This window comes from Oculina patagonica, chromosome 5 (genome assembly GCF_052425735.1).
Source record: "Oculina patagonica isolate OP01 chromosome 5, crgOcupat, whole genome shotgun sequence".
Taxonomy (NCBI): domain Eukaryota; kingdom Metazoa; phylum Cnidaria; class Anthozoa; order Scleractinia; family Oculinidae; genus Oculina; species Oculina patagonica.
Window position 1 is genome coordinate 15,816,940 of NC_135762.1, and position 19,750 is coordinate 15,836,689.

Consider the following 19,750-nt stretch of genomic DNA (forward strand, 5'->3'; position numbering starts at 1 on the left):
GTTATGTAAGTGCTTTGTTATTCGTGAATAAAAATGTTATAAAAAATAAGTTGGGCGGTAAGGGATACTCTGGACGTATACAAACTTTATCGTAATGCAGTACACGGTTGCGTCGCAATCTCCATTTACGTTCCCTTCATTAAAAAGTTTACTCACCAAGTTCAATGTCCAAATGATAAGTAGCTTTTTTTCCAAGCTCGACCCAGGTATCCCGGGTGTCAAGGATCCGAGCCAACCCCCAAGCATCCTTAAATCTGCAAGATAGGAAAATTGCTATGACTTAATATTGTAAACGTTGGGTCAAAAAAACGAAACATGCAACTGCGAAGAAAGTTTTAAACCTACCGTTTTAATGTCAGGCAGTGGTTAAAAGAGGTTTGTAGCTGCAAAAAAGAATAAAGTATTGAATCATTAAACGCAGAGACTTAGCAAGTTCAAAGAAAGATTAGCAATTCGTTCAATTTGTTAATCAGGTACTACTAAGAGAACATTGTACATGGACTCAAAGTTACATCAGAACTTCAAATTATAAAATGATTAACTTACGTCTGCTTGTGGAAGGTCCTGAGGCTTCTCATGAAAGAAGTGTGTTGTAAGACTTAGCTTGGAGGTCTACAACAAAAAGACATGTGAGCACTGAAACTTAATCACTGCTTAACAAGGATGTTTAAAGAGACTACAACATGATGTTACATATTGTCATTCATTTACATCTTTGCCACTGTTAGCCATCCTTGCCTGATGTAAATGAGCTTCCAACACTTGAAAAGTACTGCTCTACACAATAAAACCAGGTTTTTGAGCCTTTTGTTTAATTAGTACTTAAAGTGGATGTCAAATATAAGAAGCTTAGTTCTTTCGCATTTTAATTACAAACACAAGACAGCGAATCGCCTACAGTTAGTTCATCGACACACGCAATTCAATGCACAAAAAACACTACTAGCTATTTGCTTAACCTATCAGTAATTGAATTTCGCTTGTTACTTTGTTAACTCGGTTGTCTCTATGTCCGTCTGTTTTTTGTTGTTTGTTTGTTTGTTTGTTTGACTCATTATAAGCTTTTTTGCCGTCCCTCCAAGCCTATGTTTAGCAATGCGTTACCTTGCCACTCTGTGTTTGACATGTAATTTCGCCACCGTACAACATGAAAGGCTTTTGAGCGTAAGGCAACTTAGTGGAGCCCGCCATGATGCACTGAGGACCTGAGAAAATGAAGCGAATCAAATAATTAATACCACAGGAAAAAAAACTCTAAGTAAATTAAAGTAAGTTACTTTATTCCTGTGTCAAACATAAAAATAATATAAAGAAATAAAGAAATAAGTAACATGCCTGTATTTAGAGGGGAAGCCAAATCAGCACTAGCTACTTTTCATGCGGGTCCTCTATCCAGGTGGAATTGGAATTTGGAAATGTTAGTTTTTGTGGAGGGAGGAAAACCGGAGAACCCGAAAAAAAAGGACGAGAACCAAACAACAAACTCGACCCACATATGACGCAGGGTCCGGATTCGAACCCAGGCCACATTGGTGGGAGGCAAGCGCTCTCACCACTGTGCCATCCCTGCTCCCCCCAAGACCAGCCGAAGGCAAGAATCCTTCATTCTACTTTCAAAATGAAGCGACAGAGTAATAAAAACATCTCACCAATAACTGTGTCTCTGTAAAAGATGTACGTATACACCTTCTCTTCATCATAGCCACAGAACACGTCCTAAAAGGGAAGTGCAGTAAATGTAAACATGTCCACAGCAAACAGAACGCATCGAAAAGGATTCCAAAGGATGCAAAAACACAGACGGTAAAAATTGCCAAACATTTTCTCTAGTGGTAACAGAGCGGTACACATTATTGTAACGTTTGAATTCCTGCTCTGCTTATATTTAACAATTATCCTGCGAAATCGCGCGAAATATCGCCTGATACTTAGCCGACGAGGCCGCAAGATTGAGCAGAATAATTGTTTTATTATTAAACAAATTGTCAACGAAACACATTTTGCAGATAGAAAAACTGTAAATATGCAGCGCTTTATAAGGCTTCGGACGAATCTTTGCAACCTGCTTATATCGCAGGATATCTGTTATGTACGGATGACAGATAACGTTAACATTTTGACCATAATTATATGGGCAGCACGCGCATTTGTTGAATAATAAATGTCCATAGCAACACCAACATGCTAAATGCCATTGAGATGTTGCAAAAAAATCGTTATATTATCATGGTGCATCCATATTTAATAAACTTCAAACGAACAAGTAGACTTTACCACCCAAGCTACGTTTCCAGTCTATTTCCGCTTTTTATTTATAAAATATTTTAATCGTAATTCAAATTCGTTAAAACTGTGTTAAATTTATTAAGCTTTTTAACTGTTTAAACATTTTACCGATATGTTTTTAAAGTTTTTTTTTTTCAATTATTAATGTAACCCTTTTTCATTTTATGTTATACAGAGCCCCCGTTGATTCCAGTCCTGCGACTGACGGGGTTACCCTGTTGAAAATCGATTATTATTTAAAAAAAAAACTTATATGACAATTTGTTAATGGCTCGTACTGTTTCTGATGACTAGACAATAAGAACTTGAAACTTTTCAAATAGTTCAGCGAGGATTGGTTTATTTCCGCACTGAAGTCAGTTAGAGCATTTCAAACATACCTTATCTAAAGCCCAGTTTTCCCAAACAATGCCTCTGATGTTAGGAGAAAAGTTTGGAATCTCAAAGGTAGCATCATTGACCTGCAGGAAACGAAAAAAAAACTGTTAAATGAAAATAACAATGGCAAGGAATACTAATAAGAAACCAGAAGTCTTATAAATAACAATGCTTTTTGTTTAATTTACGTTATTTTTGTCCATGCACCCCAGCCTCAACTTGAAGCCATTGTTTCATCGGGATAGCCAAGCACCAAAGAAGACGAAATTTGAGGTGTTTGGAATGATTGGATAGCCGATGAAACACTGTCCTGAGTGTTTGATATATCTTCTCAATCAAAACAAAAACTACGGAGCAAGCGGAGAAATAAAATCGTAAAAATCTATGCTTATTAAGACCCGGTATCTAAACCTTTTTCACGGTCTTTTTTTTTTTGTTTTTACTTGATAAATTATTAATGAGTTTTAGAAGCAAATATGGCATCTTGTTCCGCCATATTTAGTCATTACGTCCCCGCAAATAATCCAATGAAGGCTACCACTGGTTTTCAAAGTAAGCCATAGAGAGACTACTGGTGTTGTTTTATTTCGCTGAATACTCACAGGGTTGTAGACAAATCCATCACTCTTTTCATCAATGAACACAACGTGAGTCCCGCTGATATCCGGAAAGATCTTTTTGATACCTTGCAGAGAAAATACTGAAATTATCTTCATGTTCATAACTCACTATTCAATCTCATAATTTACACTGACGATAATTCTACAATAGACCTTTTTCGCTTGGGCGTTTTGTTGCCCCATTACAGACGATGCGATGATACTCTTGAGAATTCTTGCTTTCAAATTTTCAAATAGTCGCGTGCATATGAATGAATAAATTTTATGTGGATAAAAGGAAAATTCTTAAGAGAACATCACGTGGTCTGTAATGGGAAAACAAACCGCCCAAGCGATAAAGGTCTATTGCAGATTCGTGGCAACCTTGAAATTGTTCACAGAAATGTGATTTCTTTGCTCGTTTTTCGTCTGTCAGTCAGTAAGTCAGTCGGCCAGTCAACTTTAAATCTTCTGGCAACTTTAGGAATGAGAATGACTTATCCACGTTCCTCTGAAATCATTGGAGCTCTTATATCATTCAAGCTCTTATAAAACGAAACGTTGCAGCTAGAATTATCAAACAGTAAGGGTTTGTTTCCTAAAACTCTCTGCCAACCTGATGTTTATCTCAACAATAATTTAAAAGGTTAATTTGTGTTAGCAACGACGTCGTAAATGATGTATTTTTAAATTGCTTCATTGGTTAGTGCATGGCCTTGTTCGATTTACTAACCTACTACATGTCTGAATTCATTCACAAACTGCCAGTCTTCGATGAAGAAATAGAACAGACTTCCATTCTGAATAAGAAGCGAGAAAAAATGATTACGCTTTTGCAACATATGCAATCAGTTGAACCATGCAGAGAATTATCCTGCTGTATCTTGTTCACTGAAAAATTAAAGTAAAACTATGCAATAGCAAATACATGTAAATCTTCAGGGCATCCCAGAAATTGAAATCAATTTCTGCATTGTGTAGGCCTAAGTAGTAAAGAGCTTCAGTGAGGAGAAATAACAACATGGAGATAGTCAAGATCCTTTAAAATTGAAACTGATTCAAGGGAACTTATCAGGATAAACAGATAATTTGTGCCTTTCAGAATTTTTGGTTTTAAAATCAAATGGACAATATGGTTACTCCAGTTCAAACTAGCCGTTTTTAATTTTCTTATCAATCGAGCCAAAAGTTTCAGTTCATACGTATAAGGTAACTCTTCATTGTAACTTACATCAGTTCCATAAATTAGAAAGTCTGACGTCAAAGCACAGCATGTGATTCGTCCTTGGTTTCCTTTATCTGGGAAAAGTCTGGTTTCTCGCTCATCCGCCGCATCTAGTGCTTCACCTTCGATCTGTGAGAGAAAATGTGACACGCAAATTAAGAATAGCCTTTTTCAGCTAGAATTTCTCTCTGCTTAAGCCCCGGTTGAATTTATGTTTTCTTACGAAAAGTTGACTGATGACAAGTTTGACTGATAATGTTTTGTATCCTCCATAAATAACATGCAAGGTTTTGAATCTTCATAACAGAAACAATCCAAGGCAGCAAACAAACTTTGAAAAACTTTTCCATTCAAATCCTCTTAAACGTGGGCCACTAGCCTTTCAAAAGTGGCTGGGCTGCTACAAGAGCCAAAAGAAAAAACATTTTATTCATAAAGGCCATTACAAACGAGGATGAAACTACACGAGCGAAGCTGTCATTCACTCTCATAAAAATTTGAACAGGTTCAAATTCGACAAGAGAAGCCAAAAGTTGACGAGTTGAAAAGGGCTTGCAAGAGTTTTACTCCAAACAAGAGCAAGATTTTGAACTTTTGATAACTCTTATACTATTTTGGCCCGACTTTTGTGAGTTTTTTTTTTTCAAACAATTTCTTATAACCTTACTGGAACACTATTGGCACTAACCAAATGAAGTTGGACTTTGCCTTCAAACAAGACAGCAGCATAATCAGCGTTTAGATGAATGGCATTAACAGTTCCAAGGTATTCTCTGTCTTTTAACTGCTCAGGACCTGTTGTGATAGAAATAATGTCTCAGATGAAAGGTACAGTAATGTTTTCCTTTCACGCAAAACCATTCCACCAGTGACAAAATTCTGCATATGTTACTGTACAAAACAAAATCTCCTTATTGGCCTTGATGAAGGGCTTACTCTCAGAATATCCACTACAATTAACTTGACAAGAATCCACTTGAAGTAGACAATTAACTACACTGAAAAGGTAAAGTTGTGAGAATGCAGAAAGTTTATGACTTGCTGTCGATAGTAAACCAAATAGTTAGTTTGAACTGTATTGTATGTGAGCTCTACATGCATCTAAATTACAAGTACTTTGGCGCACGCAAACAAACGTTGCAAAATGTACTAATGGGCAGCACTGTAGATAATTGTGAACAACTTAGACAATCACATGATAAAACTTATCAGTAACCACAAACAGCCACCCTTCCTTAACTTCATGCGACTTGGTGAAAGGAATCGAAATACAAGGACGTTAAAAATGATGTCACAATCAACTTACCTTTGTCTGCTAATGTGTAAAACCATGCACGGTTATTCATGCCAACTGCAAGATGATATGGTCCGAGGGCTACAAAGCTGGGCTCTACTATGATATCCACACTTAGAGGTCGTTCCTTCAAGTGAAAAATCAAAATAGAAAGGGGTTTTTTCGCACAATACTGTCTTGCAGTTTTTAACCCCTTGTTTACCAAGCTAAGAGTGACTTTCAACGACTTGTTTCTCCATACACTACAATGTCAACAGATTGCTAAGCAAAAAGGAGAATTTTTTAATGGTGGGTATTTCGAAATTGAGACTGCAAGACCTCATCTTTGCATGACAATCAACGGCCACTAGGTTTTTCCCTCGTAGAAGTGCCTTACACAAAACAATCACTGTTTTTCACTTATAATGGTCCTAAATACAGTTACGTTTTCGTACTGTAAGTCACGTTAACATTTAGGCTACAGCTGTATAAGCTTACATTGAAGAGGTTTTTTCAATGATCGATTTTTTTTCTCACCTGCATCACGTTGTCCACAATTGTCACCTACGTTTTGTAAAAAGAAATGAAATAAAAATAATCAACAAACAAGTAATGTACAGGTCTGTATATCAATAATGAGTTAATAGTGAATTTTTAAATTCCTTGCAATCACCAATATTTTCTTCTCCAAAGTTCGTACATGCTTCAAACAAGCTAGCTACCGCAAGCAGGGCATTACAGTTTATTTTAAGCAAAATTTATTTTATGTGAAACTTGAAGAAATTTTAACCTTTGCCAACTAAAATAAAAGTTGCTTTGAAATTTTGTTCCCTTTCAACCATGTTTTGTTTCCCTCAAGTTTTTGTTAGTATCGGCCAATTTTTTGTTGTTGAAAAAACGTCTGCTGTTAGTTTTGCGCCATATTATGCTCATAAAATTATCTGTCTTATTATATTGCTTATATCTATTATATCAATCTCATATCTGCGTCGATGAAAACATGTAATGCAGTGTTTAAATTTTTTGTTTTTGTACGTACTTCCACTGGAACGTTGGCATCTCATTTTCAAGCGAATAATTAATTTTCTTTTGTTCACTTGATGCTTGTATAACTGAAACAGAATGCATAACCTGCATACGGTTTAGACTCTTGCAACAAACATTCCGCAGTTTCAATTACCTCTTTAAGTGACGTGAGATATGATAACCTTGTACCACTGGCACATCCAAGTACAGGCAACTTGGTAAGGTAGACATACATGGCACCTGAAAAGTGGAGGTGTTCAGTTATTTTATGAGCAAGCGGAAGAGTATCACATGTGTGATATACTGTCTTGTTTTAAGCCTAGTGGCCTACACAGCAAGCATGAAGCTAGTGAGGTATAGGGAAGAAAAATTGGGATGTGGGGCAAGCCAGAGCCTGTTTGCATGCTATAATCCGGTTTCTGTAGCAAGTCATCAAGCTGAACTTCATGTAAATTGCTACTCTTTCTGGATGAGATGATATCAAGACGGTTGTTTACTGTACATAATAATACCTGATTGAGTGCTAACAGCAAGCAATTGACCATCATCTGTCCAAGAGATCTTGTCAAGGCGTCCTAGGGAAAAAAAGAATTTCATCATCAACACATGTACTTGAACAAATGGGTTAATGCAGATACTCTGATTACCAACACTGGGTGAGTTTAGTCCTCCTTTTAGATTTTGGAGGTGAAACTAGAACCATGCCCATGACAGGGAACATACATGTACTTTGTAGTTTGTTTTTTTTAATTTTTGATGACCACCCTATATAGGAGTACCCTTGCAGCTGGGGGAATTTTTCCTAGGTTAAGTGTACACACAAAATGTAAAACACAGAGAACTACGTTTTGTTGCTTCACAGATGTTTAGATCTGTATCATAAAGTGTATAAAGGGGTCATATGCAAATTAAAGTACATGTGCAGTTGTCATAATTGTACTCGTCTGGTTATTTACGAATGCTTGAAAAGAACACTGTACAGTACCTCCTGCATCTTCTAAAGTGATGATGGCATAAATCTCTTTCATCTCTGCTAAGTCGTGAATTTTCACACTGGAATACAGAAACATGTAGCGTGTCAGTAATAAATCAAGCAGTACATTTACAATGCACAACTATATCCACAAAGGTTTTCTTTACTGAGTACTGACAGTTTTACAAAGAGGATAAAGACATGATAGGTCTATCGATACCCAGTAGAAAAGGCAGGATATATAGAGGGCAGGAAAGAAAGAAAGGAAGGTACAGGAAGAAAAACAAAGATGCACCATTAACATATTATCAATACCACAATCTCAAGAACCACAAAATATTTAGGGCAGGAAATAGATAAAAAAAATGATGAAGGGAAAATGGGTGAAAAGTGAGAGAAGAGAAAATAAAACCAGGACAATCTTCCCCATAAACTTCTGCTCTTCAAGAAATGAAGGTACTAACCAATTGTCACCACAAGAGGCTGCTTTATTAAGTTCCAGTGACATCGCAATGCCTGTCAGCTCATCCTTGTGGTCCCTTGTTTGGTATAACTCCTGCGGAGTAAATAGTAGAAAACACAAGACAGTTACATAATTAACAGCAACATATACATGTAAGTACTTCATAGACCAAGAGCTGTGTAAATGTTTTTTTAGCACTCACAATTAGAGAAAATGTGCCTGCAAAGTGGATGTTTAATAGATCGGGCATGGGGTATATGCTAAAATAACTAGATACATGTAACTCTTTACTTTCATCAGTAGAAAGCTTGAGCTCACTGAGTCTTATTACTGTTTAATAATATTACGGCAACATATTGTAAATTTTAATCAACAACTAGATTGATTTTTCAGTACCTGGCCTATCTCCTTTATATGGGTAGAGATTACAACAAAATATCCATTGGAGAAACCCAGCATTATGTAACCATCACCAAACCTGCCAGGAAATTAATTAGGAAGCATATTAACATTACAGTTACCCAATTAAAAGAAGGAACTGAGGAGTAAGAGAAGATGTTAAAGTAACATCTGCACTTCAAACATTAAAAAAATATAGCTTTTCACCAACTTACCGAAACTTATTTGCTACATGACTTGCAGATAATTACACTCGCTATTCTCTAACTCTTTGCTTAATATTTTCTCTCTTACAGGGTAATGGGTATATCCAAAATATTAGCAATGAAAAATATTTAAAAAACTTAAAGGGAAAGAAAGTAACTGCAAGAATAGAAACTATAACACAGCGCACATCCCTCTACATGCATTGCGGACCTAAATACCAGGGAATAATAAAAAACGGGGCAACAAAACAAGAAAAATGTGCAGAAATTACTGCATGTACATTGTACTTACCACTTGTAAGCCACTATGTTCCCATATCGTTGCTGTTAAAAAATACAACTCATTTAATTCAGTACAGGATGCATAAACCTGCATGTTTAATAATATATTATGAACAACCAAACTGAGAAGGACAGTATAATACATGTACATAATTATACAGAGCTGGGCGGTGTACCTCTACAAACAGAAATTGAATTTTTAGCAAACTTCCAGGGCAACATGTATGTTGTGGTGGCCAATATGTGATTTGCGCCATGCAGTCTTTGTGTCACCCACAAATGACCACTGCTCACCATTAATGTTCTCAGTAGCTCAGCGGTTAGAGCGTCCGACTAGTGTACGGAAGGTCGTGGGTGCGAGTCCCATCTGTGAACTCAGAATTTTTTTCTGAGTTCTTTCTCTCCACACATCTATCCATTATTATTTATCAATATGTTTTTGGCGAAAAAAGACTTCCTTACATGTAGCTTTGCAATTAAAATCAAGACTCAGAGCTAGAGGGCCCTGGGAAAATGGTCTAGACAACAAAATCCATAAAACTTGACAAAAGTTCTGTGAGGAATGATGTTTTTAAAGGATCAACCATTAATTCACAACCTCACATCTGACATGCATGTAACTTGTACACTAATTTTATGTGACTACAACAATGAGTTAGCAATATTACCTGAAAAGCCAGCTCAATGGGGTTGTCAGGATCATTCAAGTTGTATAGATATAAGGTTTTCTTTCCAACTATTATGCTGATCTAAATAGTCAACAAGTTATCAGTTCCAATAAGTAAACCATTAGTCAAGAACTGTAAAATACAACACATCTAAGGTGCAAACTGAGTGTCGTTTGTTGTTGTTTGCTGTTTTTTTTTTCTGGTCATGATAGTACACACACACAAAAAGGTACTAACTCTTAAGGACGGACGCCTCCTATTGTTTCTGTACACTTCTTCTGCACATCATGCAATGCATCAATCACACTGGACACACGCGCTTTTGATTAATTTGCTCGCTAAAAAATGATGAAATCAACTACACGACCAAGCGCGCGACTAAAAAGCAAGAAAGATTTCTGCTGTGGTGATCAAATCCATTTTATGGATGTATACTAAGCCAAGAGCACTGGGAACAGTGGAAGAGCAACATATCAGTAACCATTGACCGCTAACCTCTAAAAATGGCTCACATTAACAGTTGAAAACAAATCGCTAAGCGCTCAAACCTAACCCCCAAACTGCTAACTACGTGTGACGTAAATTATTTTGTAAATAAAAATGTGGATCATGCAGCTTCGAAGACACAAAACTTACTGTTGTCTCGCCAATGGAGCTACGTTCATCAGTCTTCATCTCACTGAACTGGATTTCAGTGGGATCTGCACGGATAGTAGCCTAGTATTCAGTACACAGAGAAAAGAGAAAAAAATGAGATAAAGTTGCCCTTAACACACCCATGACGGATCAGTGCACATGATTTTTATCATGCTCTAATTGGCAAAAGACACCATGTACATGATTGATGGGATCCAATTTGGCAGACATTATATGTCAAAGGACTTGACTGTTGACAACAATAAATTAAAAATTTAAAGAAATAGAAAACACTGCAGGGTTTTCAATAAGAATCAGAGTAGGCGGCAAAAGTTTAGGAGTAAGCGGAGAAGGGAGTACTCGCAGCAAAGGCACAGCCTTCTAGGGGGGTTTGGGGGCATGCTTCCCCAGAAAAAATTTAAAATTTGGGCCTCTTAGAATGCATTTCTTTTATTCTGAAGTAAGAATTACTTTAGGTTATTACAACAAAACCATACATTTCCATGTTATTCAATAGAGTATCAGAAAAAGTACCGGAAAAGTAGGCAGTGAAATCATGCCAAGTAGACGGTGCTACCGGCCCTTATTAAAAACCCTGTAAACAGCCATTTTATGATTACATTAACTTTATGAAGCTGCACGTACATAAGCTTAGCATTAACAAAGAGAAAGTAAATTAAAACAATTATGTTATTTCTTTTAACATTACCCCACCTGTCTGATTGTATCTCCATCAACATTGCTCACAGTTATGCACTTGTCCTCTCCACCAAGGGCTAATAAATTCTGCCATGGGAATGATATTAAATGCTCAAAATAAATTTCAAAATAAACTATGTATGGATAAACATGTATAGACTGTGCATACATGCTTTTAATGCGCTCTTCTCCAGTTCAATGGATCATCATTGCTGGCACTAAATGTTTCTGTGTCAGGGGAATGACACCCAGGGGGGGTACTCCGACGATGATCGAATGAAGGCAAGACTCAGGACCCAAAAAAATCCCTAAGTCTTCCGACATTACCCAAAAAAATCCCTGGCCCAAAAATAACCCCCCCAAAAAATCCCTTGTCAAATTACCCCTAAATTGCCAGGAGGGGCAATAACGCTCGAGTTTGATTATTCATCATACCATAAATACACCAAGGCCACGCCAAGGCACTTTAGTTTGTTTTTAATACCCAAAAAAATATCCTATTTGAATCAAGTCACCCAAAAAAATACTTGCCAAATCTTCCAACCCAAAAAAATCCAGCAATTGAAAATTTCAAACCCAAAAAAATCATTTGATCATCTCTGTCATTTATAAGCTGGAGTACCCCCCTGGGGAATGACAAACAGCCATTTGGTGGACAGGTGGTCTGTCCACCCATACACTGCTAAGTCTTAGTGGCATGCTGCACTGTGAAAGTATTTAGCATGTGACTGTGCCCTCCCCATGAACACGACACAAGGTTACCCCCCCCCCCCAATCCACCAATTTGTCTGATTACCCCCAAAATAAATTATTTCCCACCAGTTTCAAATTTCTGAATGGAGAGAAGCACTGTGCAAGTTTTTGTCCAAGCTTGAAAACAAGAATTCTCAAACCCACACAGTGGGTAACTCTTCATCAAGTCCAAGAGTTCCACATGCTCCCCATTAGCCCACCATGCCTCCCAAAGAGCTGATGTACATTGTACTGAATATTGGTTTACATTATTAATAAAGAAACCACAGTTTGTATGTTGTGGATTAAGCGCATTATAATTTAGACTACACTGAGGTATATTTTTAAGTTAGTCTTTCATGATAATTCTTATAATTATCATTATTGTTTTTTTACAATGGTTAACTATATATTAGTAAGCTCAGCTCTAGCTCTATTGTACATGTACCTCAGAGTTCCATGCTCCACACACTATTTTCTTGGTGTGTTTTCCAAGAATAGGCACTTTCCTACACAAAACATCAAACAAAGTTTGGGTGTTAAAACAAAAGTGGCCAAATCTACACCTGCTGTAACTCACATGAATCAAATAAAATGATATAAATAAATTTTTAGTCAAATTGGAAAAAAAAAAAATAACACAGTACTATAACAGTGTAAGTGCTTGCATATGACTGTACAGATGTCATAAGTGTATTATTCTTTTCAGATTGCATTACCTTGATGTTTGATGATTGTACATTAACAAATTTCCTTTGGATGTTCCTGAAAAGAATACATATTTAGGCATCTTAAATTAAAAAACAACATTAATGTACAGTGTCACCAGGGTAAAAAAATTAATACAGTAAATCATGCATTGTTCAATTATATCAAATAAAATAATTATGCAAATTTTTCTAAGCCTGCAGTGTCATGTATGGGTGGCCCAACATTTGATTAAACAACTTTAGAAAAATATGGCTACAACTAAATGTGGCAGTTATAAAACCACAGTTACACAATTGCTAAATTACAGTATCTAAACTTTATTACCAACTTACCTATTGCTAGTTGAGGTCCCACTCTTGACCATAACAAAAATGTCAGTCCCTCCCTGGGTAATAAATATAATGTGCACAAAAGTTTAGCAATATACACCTGCTTGAAGAATCGATGACCCATGAAAGCGTAAACCATGAGCGATGCGACGCAAATGTTTACTGGGAAATCAGATAAAATAATCATCGTATGTGACAGAATATAAACACCATAATAAGACAGGTTGCATAGCATGCTCTTAAGGCTCTCAAAATAAGAAAATATGTTGATTATCAATAAAGAAAATATTGCTAAGCTTACCAAGGATGTCTACCCAGAATACCATTGGGTTGTATCTTTCATGGTTTATGCTATTCACAGGGTCAATCTTTCTTCAATTAGGTGTATATAGTATCTATTGTGTTAATTGTTCCAGAAAATATCCACATCTCCATAAAAGAAGGGTTTTTAGTTTGAACCCACCCCCACCCCACCCTACCTTTCTGAAAACCCAGTGTAGCAACTTACAGTACCTTTTTAGTACGCTTTTGAGACCCCCCACCCCCTTGGAATTTCCAACAACCTTCTGTGGGGTGGGTATGGACATTTTCTGGAACCACACATTCACAAAAAATGTGTACAAGTACCTCTACAATAATGTACCTCAGTCTATAATAATTATTAAATAATTTCATCTAGGATTTAACAAGGGGTACCATAAAATGCCCTTCCCCCTCCCTGCCCCCTGCGTAGAAGGCCCCATGGATATAGGCTCATCTACCTGTAGACAAAAAACTACATCCAGTTGTAAGCCCCCTCCCCCCATGATATAATTTAGTGAAACACATACCTTAGGCCACTTTCTAGTTGTATGGTCTTGTGGGAATTAGCATCCCACAAGTAAACTATACCTGAAAAAAAAAGTACAAAACATTTCAAGAAAATGCAGTGGAAACGTTTTTCTTGTTTGTACAACTATCAAACAGTAGTGGCAAGAAGTATCAAAGTAAAAGTTTTAAAATTGATTACCGGTACTGACAATATTATTGTTGTATGTGAGTGCAATCATTAGAAGTAAAATTACATTGTATACTGCTCTGGATTTGTTTTCACAGTCTCGTGTATACAGTCATGTACAGATAATGTTAAACATCACACAGGTAGAATGAAATTAAGGTATAAATTAAAAAGACATGTATGCAACATTTAGCAAATAACAAATTAAAAAAGTTTCTTTTACTTGTCTTGTGTACATGTATATAAAGCATAAAGATGTTAGTTTGTACATTGTAAATTTAAACATATTCAAAATATAAATCAACTAATTGTTTATTTGATGGCCCCATTCTCCCAGAGGAAAGTTAGGATTAAGATGAATTGTTTAATTGCTCTGATCCTCTTCTGGTCATAATCAATCTTGGTATAATTATTAAATCATTTCTATTATACCTTGTAAAGATATTTGTTTTTAATAACTGTAACCTTGCAATTGTAAATTTGCAGTTTTAGAACCTTGTATTGTATACTACAGTGTAAGTGTGTGTACCAATAAAAATTTATCACAAAAATAAAAATAAACAAATTCACAATAAAAAAGAAAATATTACCATTTTTATCCTGTATAATCGCCAGGGTGTCACCATCTTTGTCCCATGCCATCCCTGTACATTGTCTAAATAAAATTGACACAACTTCCGAATAAAATGGATGAATTCAATGATGTTACTATCTTACAAAATGTTAAAAAACATTTAATGGATACAGTTGGTTCCCAGTCCCTCAGGTCCAAAAAACAAATGACTGAAAACATGTACCGGTAACTGAGCCCCCTATTGCTCACAAAAAATGAGGCCGGTGAGTACAGCGTACATGATCAGTGTGTATGTACATGTAATTGTAGATTAATTTACATGTAATCTCTGGCTTAAAATTGTTCAAACCAGTTTGATTTTTATTTCCCTTTCTTTTATGATTATCATAATGATATGAGACAATGAAAAAAAACATGGGCGTGATCTTGGTCTACAATGTATTGTGTTGGTATCTTGAAATCTTAAGGTCACTTTGCACGCTATATGTAGGTTAACTACCACGCCTCTGGTATCATAGAGAACAATGACAACTACATGTACAGCAAATAAATTAAACCTCACCCTGGAAGGTTGATTTCATCTCTCTGTTCTCCATGACGATCATAGATCATCACAACTCGGTTTGTTCTAAAGAAAGGATTATATTATACATGAATGTATGATGTTTTTTCCCCAAAATTCCAGTAACTTTGCCAGTTTGCTAAACTGCAGAGATTCCTTGGGTTTGTTTTGAAAATTCTCCAGATTTTCAGTTTGTACAGGTTGGCAGGTCTACAGGATTGTATGTTATAATTAACAATAATTCCACAAGCGCACGTTGGATATGAGATGGTAGATAGCTAACGAGGCGGGTAGTGCCAAGTTGGCTATAACAATCTCATATCCAACAAGCACGAGTGGAATAATTGTTTTATTAAAAAACGCCCAAAGAATTGCAAATATATTTGAGCCCCCAGCAGTTTTTGTTGACATGTGTGGGCTACCATATTTGTGATAAATGGTATAATTATGAGCTCATATACCAATCAAAATGCAGGAATTGCAATAATTATACCATTGCTAGTTTTTAATAATTTAAATATAATTATATTACCAGTATATAGCATGGCAAATATTAAAGAGAGGAGATTTTTATTTGTTGTCTCAACATTGTCTACAAACATTATTTTATTTAGTAATTATCTGGCTGGGCAAGTCAGTCAAGTTTGGCTCATTTTCTCTAAAAACTAAAGAGTTATACATTACACAATAACTAAAGGAAAATGTTCCAGCTGACCTTAGGGGACTGATGGTTTAAAAGTATACATGTAGCTTACCCAGTTACAGCTAAGTAGTTTCCTAATTTCTGCTGCCAGCTGTATGTGACTGTACCCCCTCCTGTCACCTTCTCAGGAACACTAAACACACGCTAGAAAAATAATGAAACACAAGATTTATTGTGCATTAGATATAGTTGTACATTCAAAGTTGAACTTGATTGGAGGCCCACAATTATATTATTTTACTACTACTGGGGTAACAAATTGTTTGTTATACCAAGGACTTGTAAAATAGTTCACTTTAGGTTCTTCTAGTCCAGATTTGCAAGCGATGCAAGAGAAATTTATTGTCCATGTACACAAGATGGACTGAGATCAATTTTTTTTCATTAACCCGCAGGTGTTAACCTCACACATACATGTAAAACAGGGCACTTGTTAGAAATTATGTAAATTAATTTACACAGATCCCAGGATACTCATGGGAAAAAGGCTTTGTGAAAGTCTGGGTGAAGTCAAAATACATGTGGCTGAGGAAACATTAGGCTTGTGTTCCCACAAAATAACACATTCTACCAAACTTATGTTTCAGCCAATTCCAAGCGAGATCATCTCATCCTGGGCAACCCCCGGGCATTTGACCGCTACTGAGCCCAGATAGTGGGGAATTTGATCGAACTGAAGCCCGGATGGTGGGGCATTTGACCGTTGACAAAATTAATGTGTCATAATTATAACGCTAGCGAGCTCAAGTGTGCAAAGTTACCCAGTAGTATTTCAATTTGGTTACTTTAATGTCAAGTACCTAGTTTGAATGTATCTATCTTTTCCTATCAAAATTGGTTGATAAATAGGGCACAAGTGTCCATTTAGACCAAGTGTTAACCAGAGGTAATTGGTCATTAGCCAATTCACTCGTACACGTAGGCAAAACGACCGCGATTCAATGAGAAAACCGACTCACAATGACATTTCAGCCCTGACCAGTGGTGCATTTGACCGTGTAACTGGAACACATAGTGGGGAATTTGATCAAACATTTTGAAAAAAGGCAAATGCCCGGGGGTTGGCCCGGGGGGATGATCTCGCTTGGAATTGACTGATACATTACACTCGTTTTTCTTTAACTCTAAACAAGTACACAATTATTTCTTTTTTTCATTCAGACTGTATTCAGTTCCACATCATCCCAGATTTAATTCTATTTTACCATAGCTACGAATTCGTAAACCACAAATATAGATTTGCAACGTGTGGACTTCTAGTTGTCGGAGAATTAAGCAATCATAAAATATCATGCAAGGTTTGACAGCTGAAAACATGATGATTGTATCTACACTCGCTATAACTGCAAACATAATGCAAATATTAAAGGTTTCGCACTACAAGCACAATTGAGATGTTCTTTTGGTATTCTTTTATTTTAAAGACGCTAAAAATTTTGAATTCTCACCAAACTGTTCACTGTATAAAACATTTCGCCGGAGAGTTTATGTTTATTTACCATGGAGACGAGCAGAAAGCTACATTAGTTTTTGCCCGAGAAGGACAATTCGTTTTAAAATTAAGTGATTTTAACCTAGGTAATAAAATGAAATGAAAATTACCTTCATGTTTCAACTGTGTGACTCAAAAGTAGGCAGATATCACTCCAATCAAGAAGGAAATCTACAAATAAAGCCCGCCATTGCCGCCATTTTGAATTTTGACGAGCGTTCCAGCGGTTATCGTTTAGCGAGGCAAGTCGTTGTATAAGATGCATGGATTGTAACGGAAGCTTCAGATCCACAGGCCGGGATACAATCACTTTCCAGTGTCGATAGAGTAGTTTCTTATCCACAAGATAAAGATTTATCCGTTGAGTAGCGCCATCCATCCTCTCAGCGAGCGAGGTCCGCAAAATACTACCCAAACCCTCCTCGACCTCTTCTTTCACAGCCTTCTGCATGATCTAGCCACATGATGGACTAGTATCAAGATGGTGAAGTATCAAGTATCAAGATGGCGAGCAGTTGTTTCTGCTCGTCTGTCCGCCGTTAATCTCTCGTCTTGTGTTTTCCCTACAAGTGGGAGGCCACGGTAATGTAGTTTTAAAAGTGTGAAGTTCATCTTTTCACTGGAATGGCTTCTAGGAAGCCCACCGATGCTGTCCCATGGAAAGCGCAAGGTTCTCGCTCCGTGGTATTTCGCAATTTCACTCGTAAGAAGCGAGCTGACCCAATAGTTTCAGCACAAGATCTGGCTATCGAGGCCCCAAAGAGGTCTGAAAATGGAATGGTTTTCACTTTCTCATGTTCAAGGGAGTGTTATGAAATCCTATGTCGGGCACTGAAGCTGCGTTACTGGCTCGATCTCGGCAATGACAGTGCTTTTGTCATTGATTGGCAAGACGTGAAGGATAACTCGGGAACGTTTATAGAGCACATAATTAAGGTCGCGGGCGTAGACACTGAGGATATCCACAACTTGTATACCATAACTGCCTACGATACTAAAGCCAAAGTCATGATTCAAGGCAATTGCAGGGAGGACTGGATCATGCAAGAATTCCCCAAGTTTCGGTCCGTCATTAGTGATGTCGTAAGTCCACATGGTATTTCCCTGCGCGAAGCGTATCACCGCCACATGGGGAAAACAGTTGATTTCCAGGACGACGAATTGCTCTTTTCCGATTGTGAAGAGGACGTTTTGCCGGGAGATTTCCCTGTTTCCAGTAATTCGGATGATTTAAAGGAGACAATAACCGATCCAGCGAAAGTGCAATCAAAGAAAAGAAAACCAGCTAGCCCAAAGGTCACGTTGAGATCCCCACAGCGGAAGTCAGTTGTTGGAGAATTTAAAGAGATGGAAGAACGCCTCGAAAATGTGGAGCATTCTTTACGCAATCATGATCTGTCTGCATTAGCTGTTGATTTAACATCGATAAATTTTGAAGAAAAACTTAATCACATCAAAAGTGATATTGATATTAAAATCTCCACCATTAGTTCTGAGGTGAAACATGATCTACAGAGCTTTCAAGGTCAATTTCGGGGTTTGCGAGATGACGTGACCAATGTTGTAAAGAATTCCCTTGAGGTATCTGTAGCTGAAATCGTAAACACTCAATTTGACACTCTCCGTGAAGAACTTATGGAGTGCGTGTCTACTATAAGACAAGACGTTGAAGACTTTAAAGTCCAAGTCAAGAATGATTTAGTCGTCTTGCGCCAGTCAGGCCAAGATCTTCTAGCTGCCTGCCAGTTAGATAGAAGCAGTGATAAGGATGATATAAAGAAGTTACAGGCCAAGACAGACAGCCTCACTGATAAGCTTCAACATTCATCCCACCAGGTAAAGGACTTGCAAGCCCAGGTCACCGTTTTGGAGACCTCAAATACGGATCTGCTAAACAAAATAGCGTTACTCGAGGAGCGTATCATTGAGTCGTCTTTGCACTGTGAGGCTAACGATTCACCGAGCACTGAGACGCCCTATACTTCGGAAGAAGGCACCAGCGGGCACACCAAGCATAGTACCGGTGCACGTGGGGATGGGAAAAACAACCCTGTGGAAATTGTTATCCTCATGGACTCAAATAGAAAATTCCTAGACCCTGCGAAACTTAGTGCTAACAAGAAAACCACTATTCTGAAATGTGGCAACACTAATTCAGCGAAGTCGACTATATCAGAATCTGGATTAAAAGATCCACAGATCCTGGTATTTAACGTCGGAGTGAATGATGTCGAGTCAACAAATGATGCCACCACGATCTCAAATAAGTTGACTGAAGTAATTTTCTTAACAAAGTCGCAATTTCCCACTGCCAAGATTGTGGTTTCGGAGATTACACCCCGCTCTGATGAGTTGAATGGTAAAGTGGAACAAACAAATGTCCAGCTACGATCTGCACTAGAAAATGTCGAAAATGTATATGTAGTGTCACATGGAAACATAAAAGAAAAGAACTGTTTTCATGATGCAAAGCATTTATCCAGAACCGTAGGAATCCCAAAGCTTGCCAGCAACATAATAAGAGGCATTAGACTTGC

At 37.2% G+C, this 19,750-nt stretch overlaps 1 protein-coding gene across 1 annotated transcript; it reads right to left on the reverse strand.

Annotated features, from left to right (window-relative positions):
- Positions 1 to 148: 148 nt before the first annotated feature.
- Positions 149 to 17,431, reverse strand: LOC144655022 (WD repeat-containing protein 19-like). The gene is made up of 29 exons (XM_078515241.1): positions 17,324 to 17,431; positions 15,774 to 15,865; positions 15,019 to 15,084; positions 14,473 to 14,537; positions 13,716 to 13,776; positions 12,889 to 12,941; positions 12,565 to 12,610; positions 12,294 to 12,354; positions 11,129 to 11,200; positions 10,415 to 10,495; positions 9,779 to 9,859; positions 9,121 to 9,152; positions 8,620 to 8,701; positions 8,225 to 8,316; positions 7,773 to 7,840; positions 7,300 to 7,362; positions 6,942 to 7,027; positions 6,299 to 6,325; positions 5,795 to 5,909; positions 5,177 to 5,283; positions 4,495 to 4,617; positions 3,997 to 4,063; positions 3,267 to 3,349; positions 2,667 to 2,747; positions 1,650 to 1,716; positions 1,105 to 1,205; positions 547 to 612; positions 346 to 383; positions 149 to 254 (listed from the first exon to the last, which is right to left on the reverse strand). The coding sequence occupies exons 1-29, from the start codon at positions 17,327 to 17,329 to the stop codon at positions 149 to 151; spliced, it is 2,088 nt and encodes a 695-aa protein (XP_078371367.1). The 5' UTR covers positions 17,330 to 17,431.
- Between the last annotated feature and the right edge of the window lie 2,319 nt (positions 17,432 to 19,750).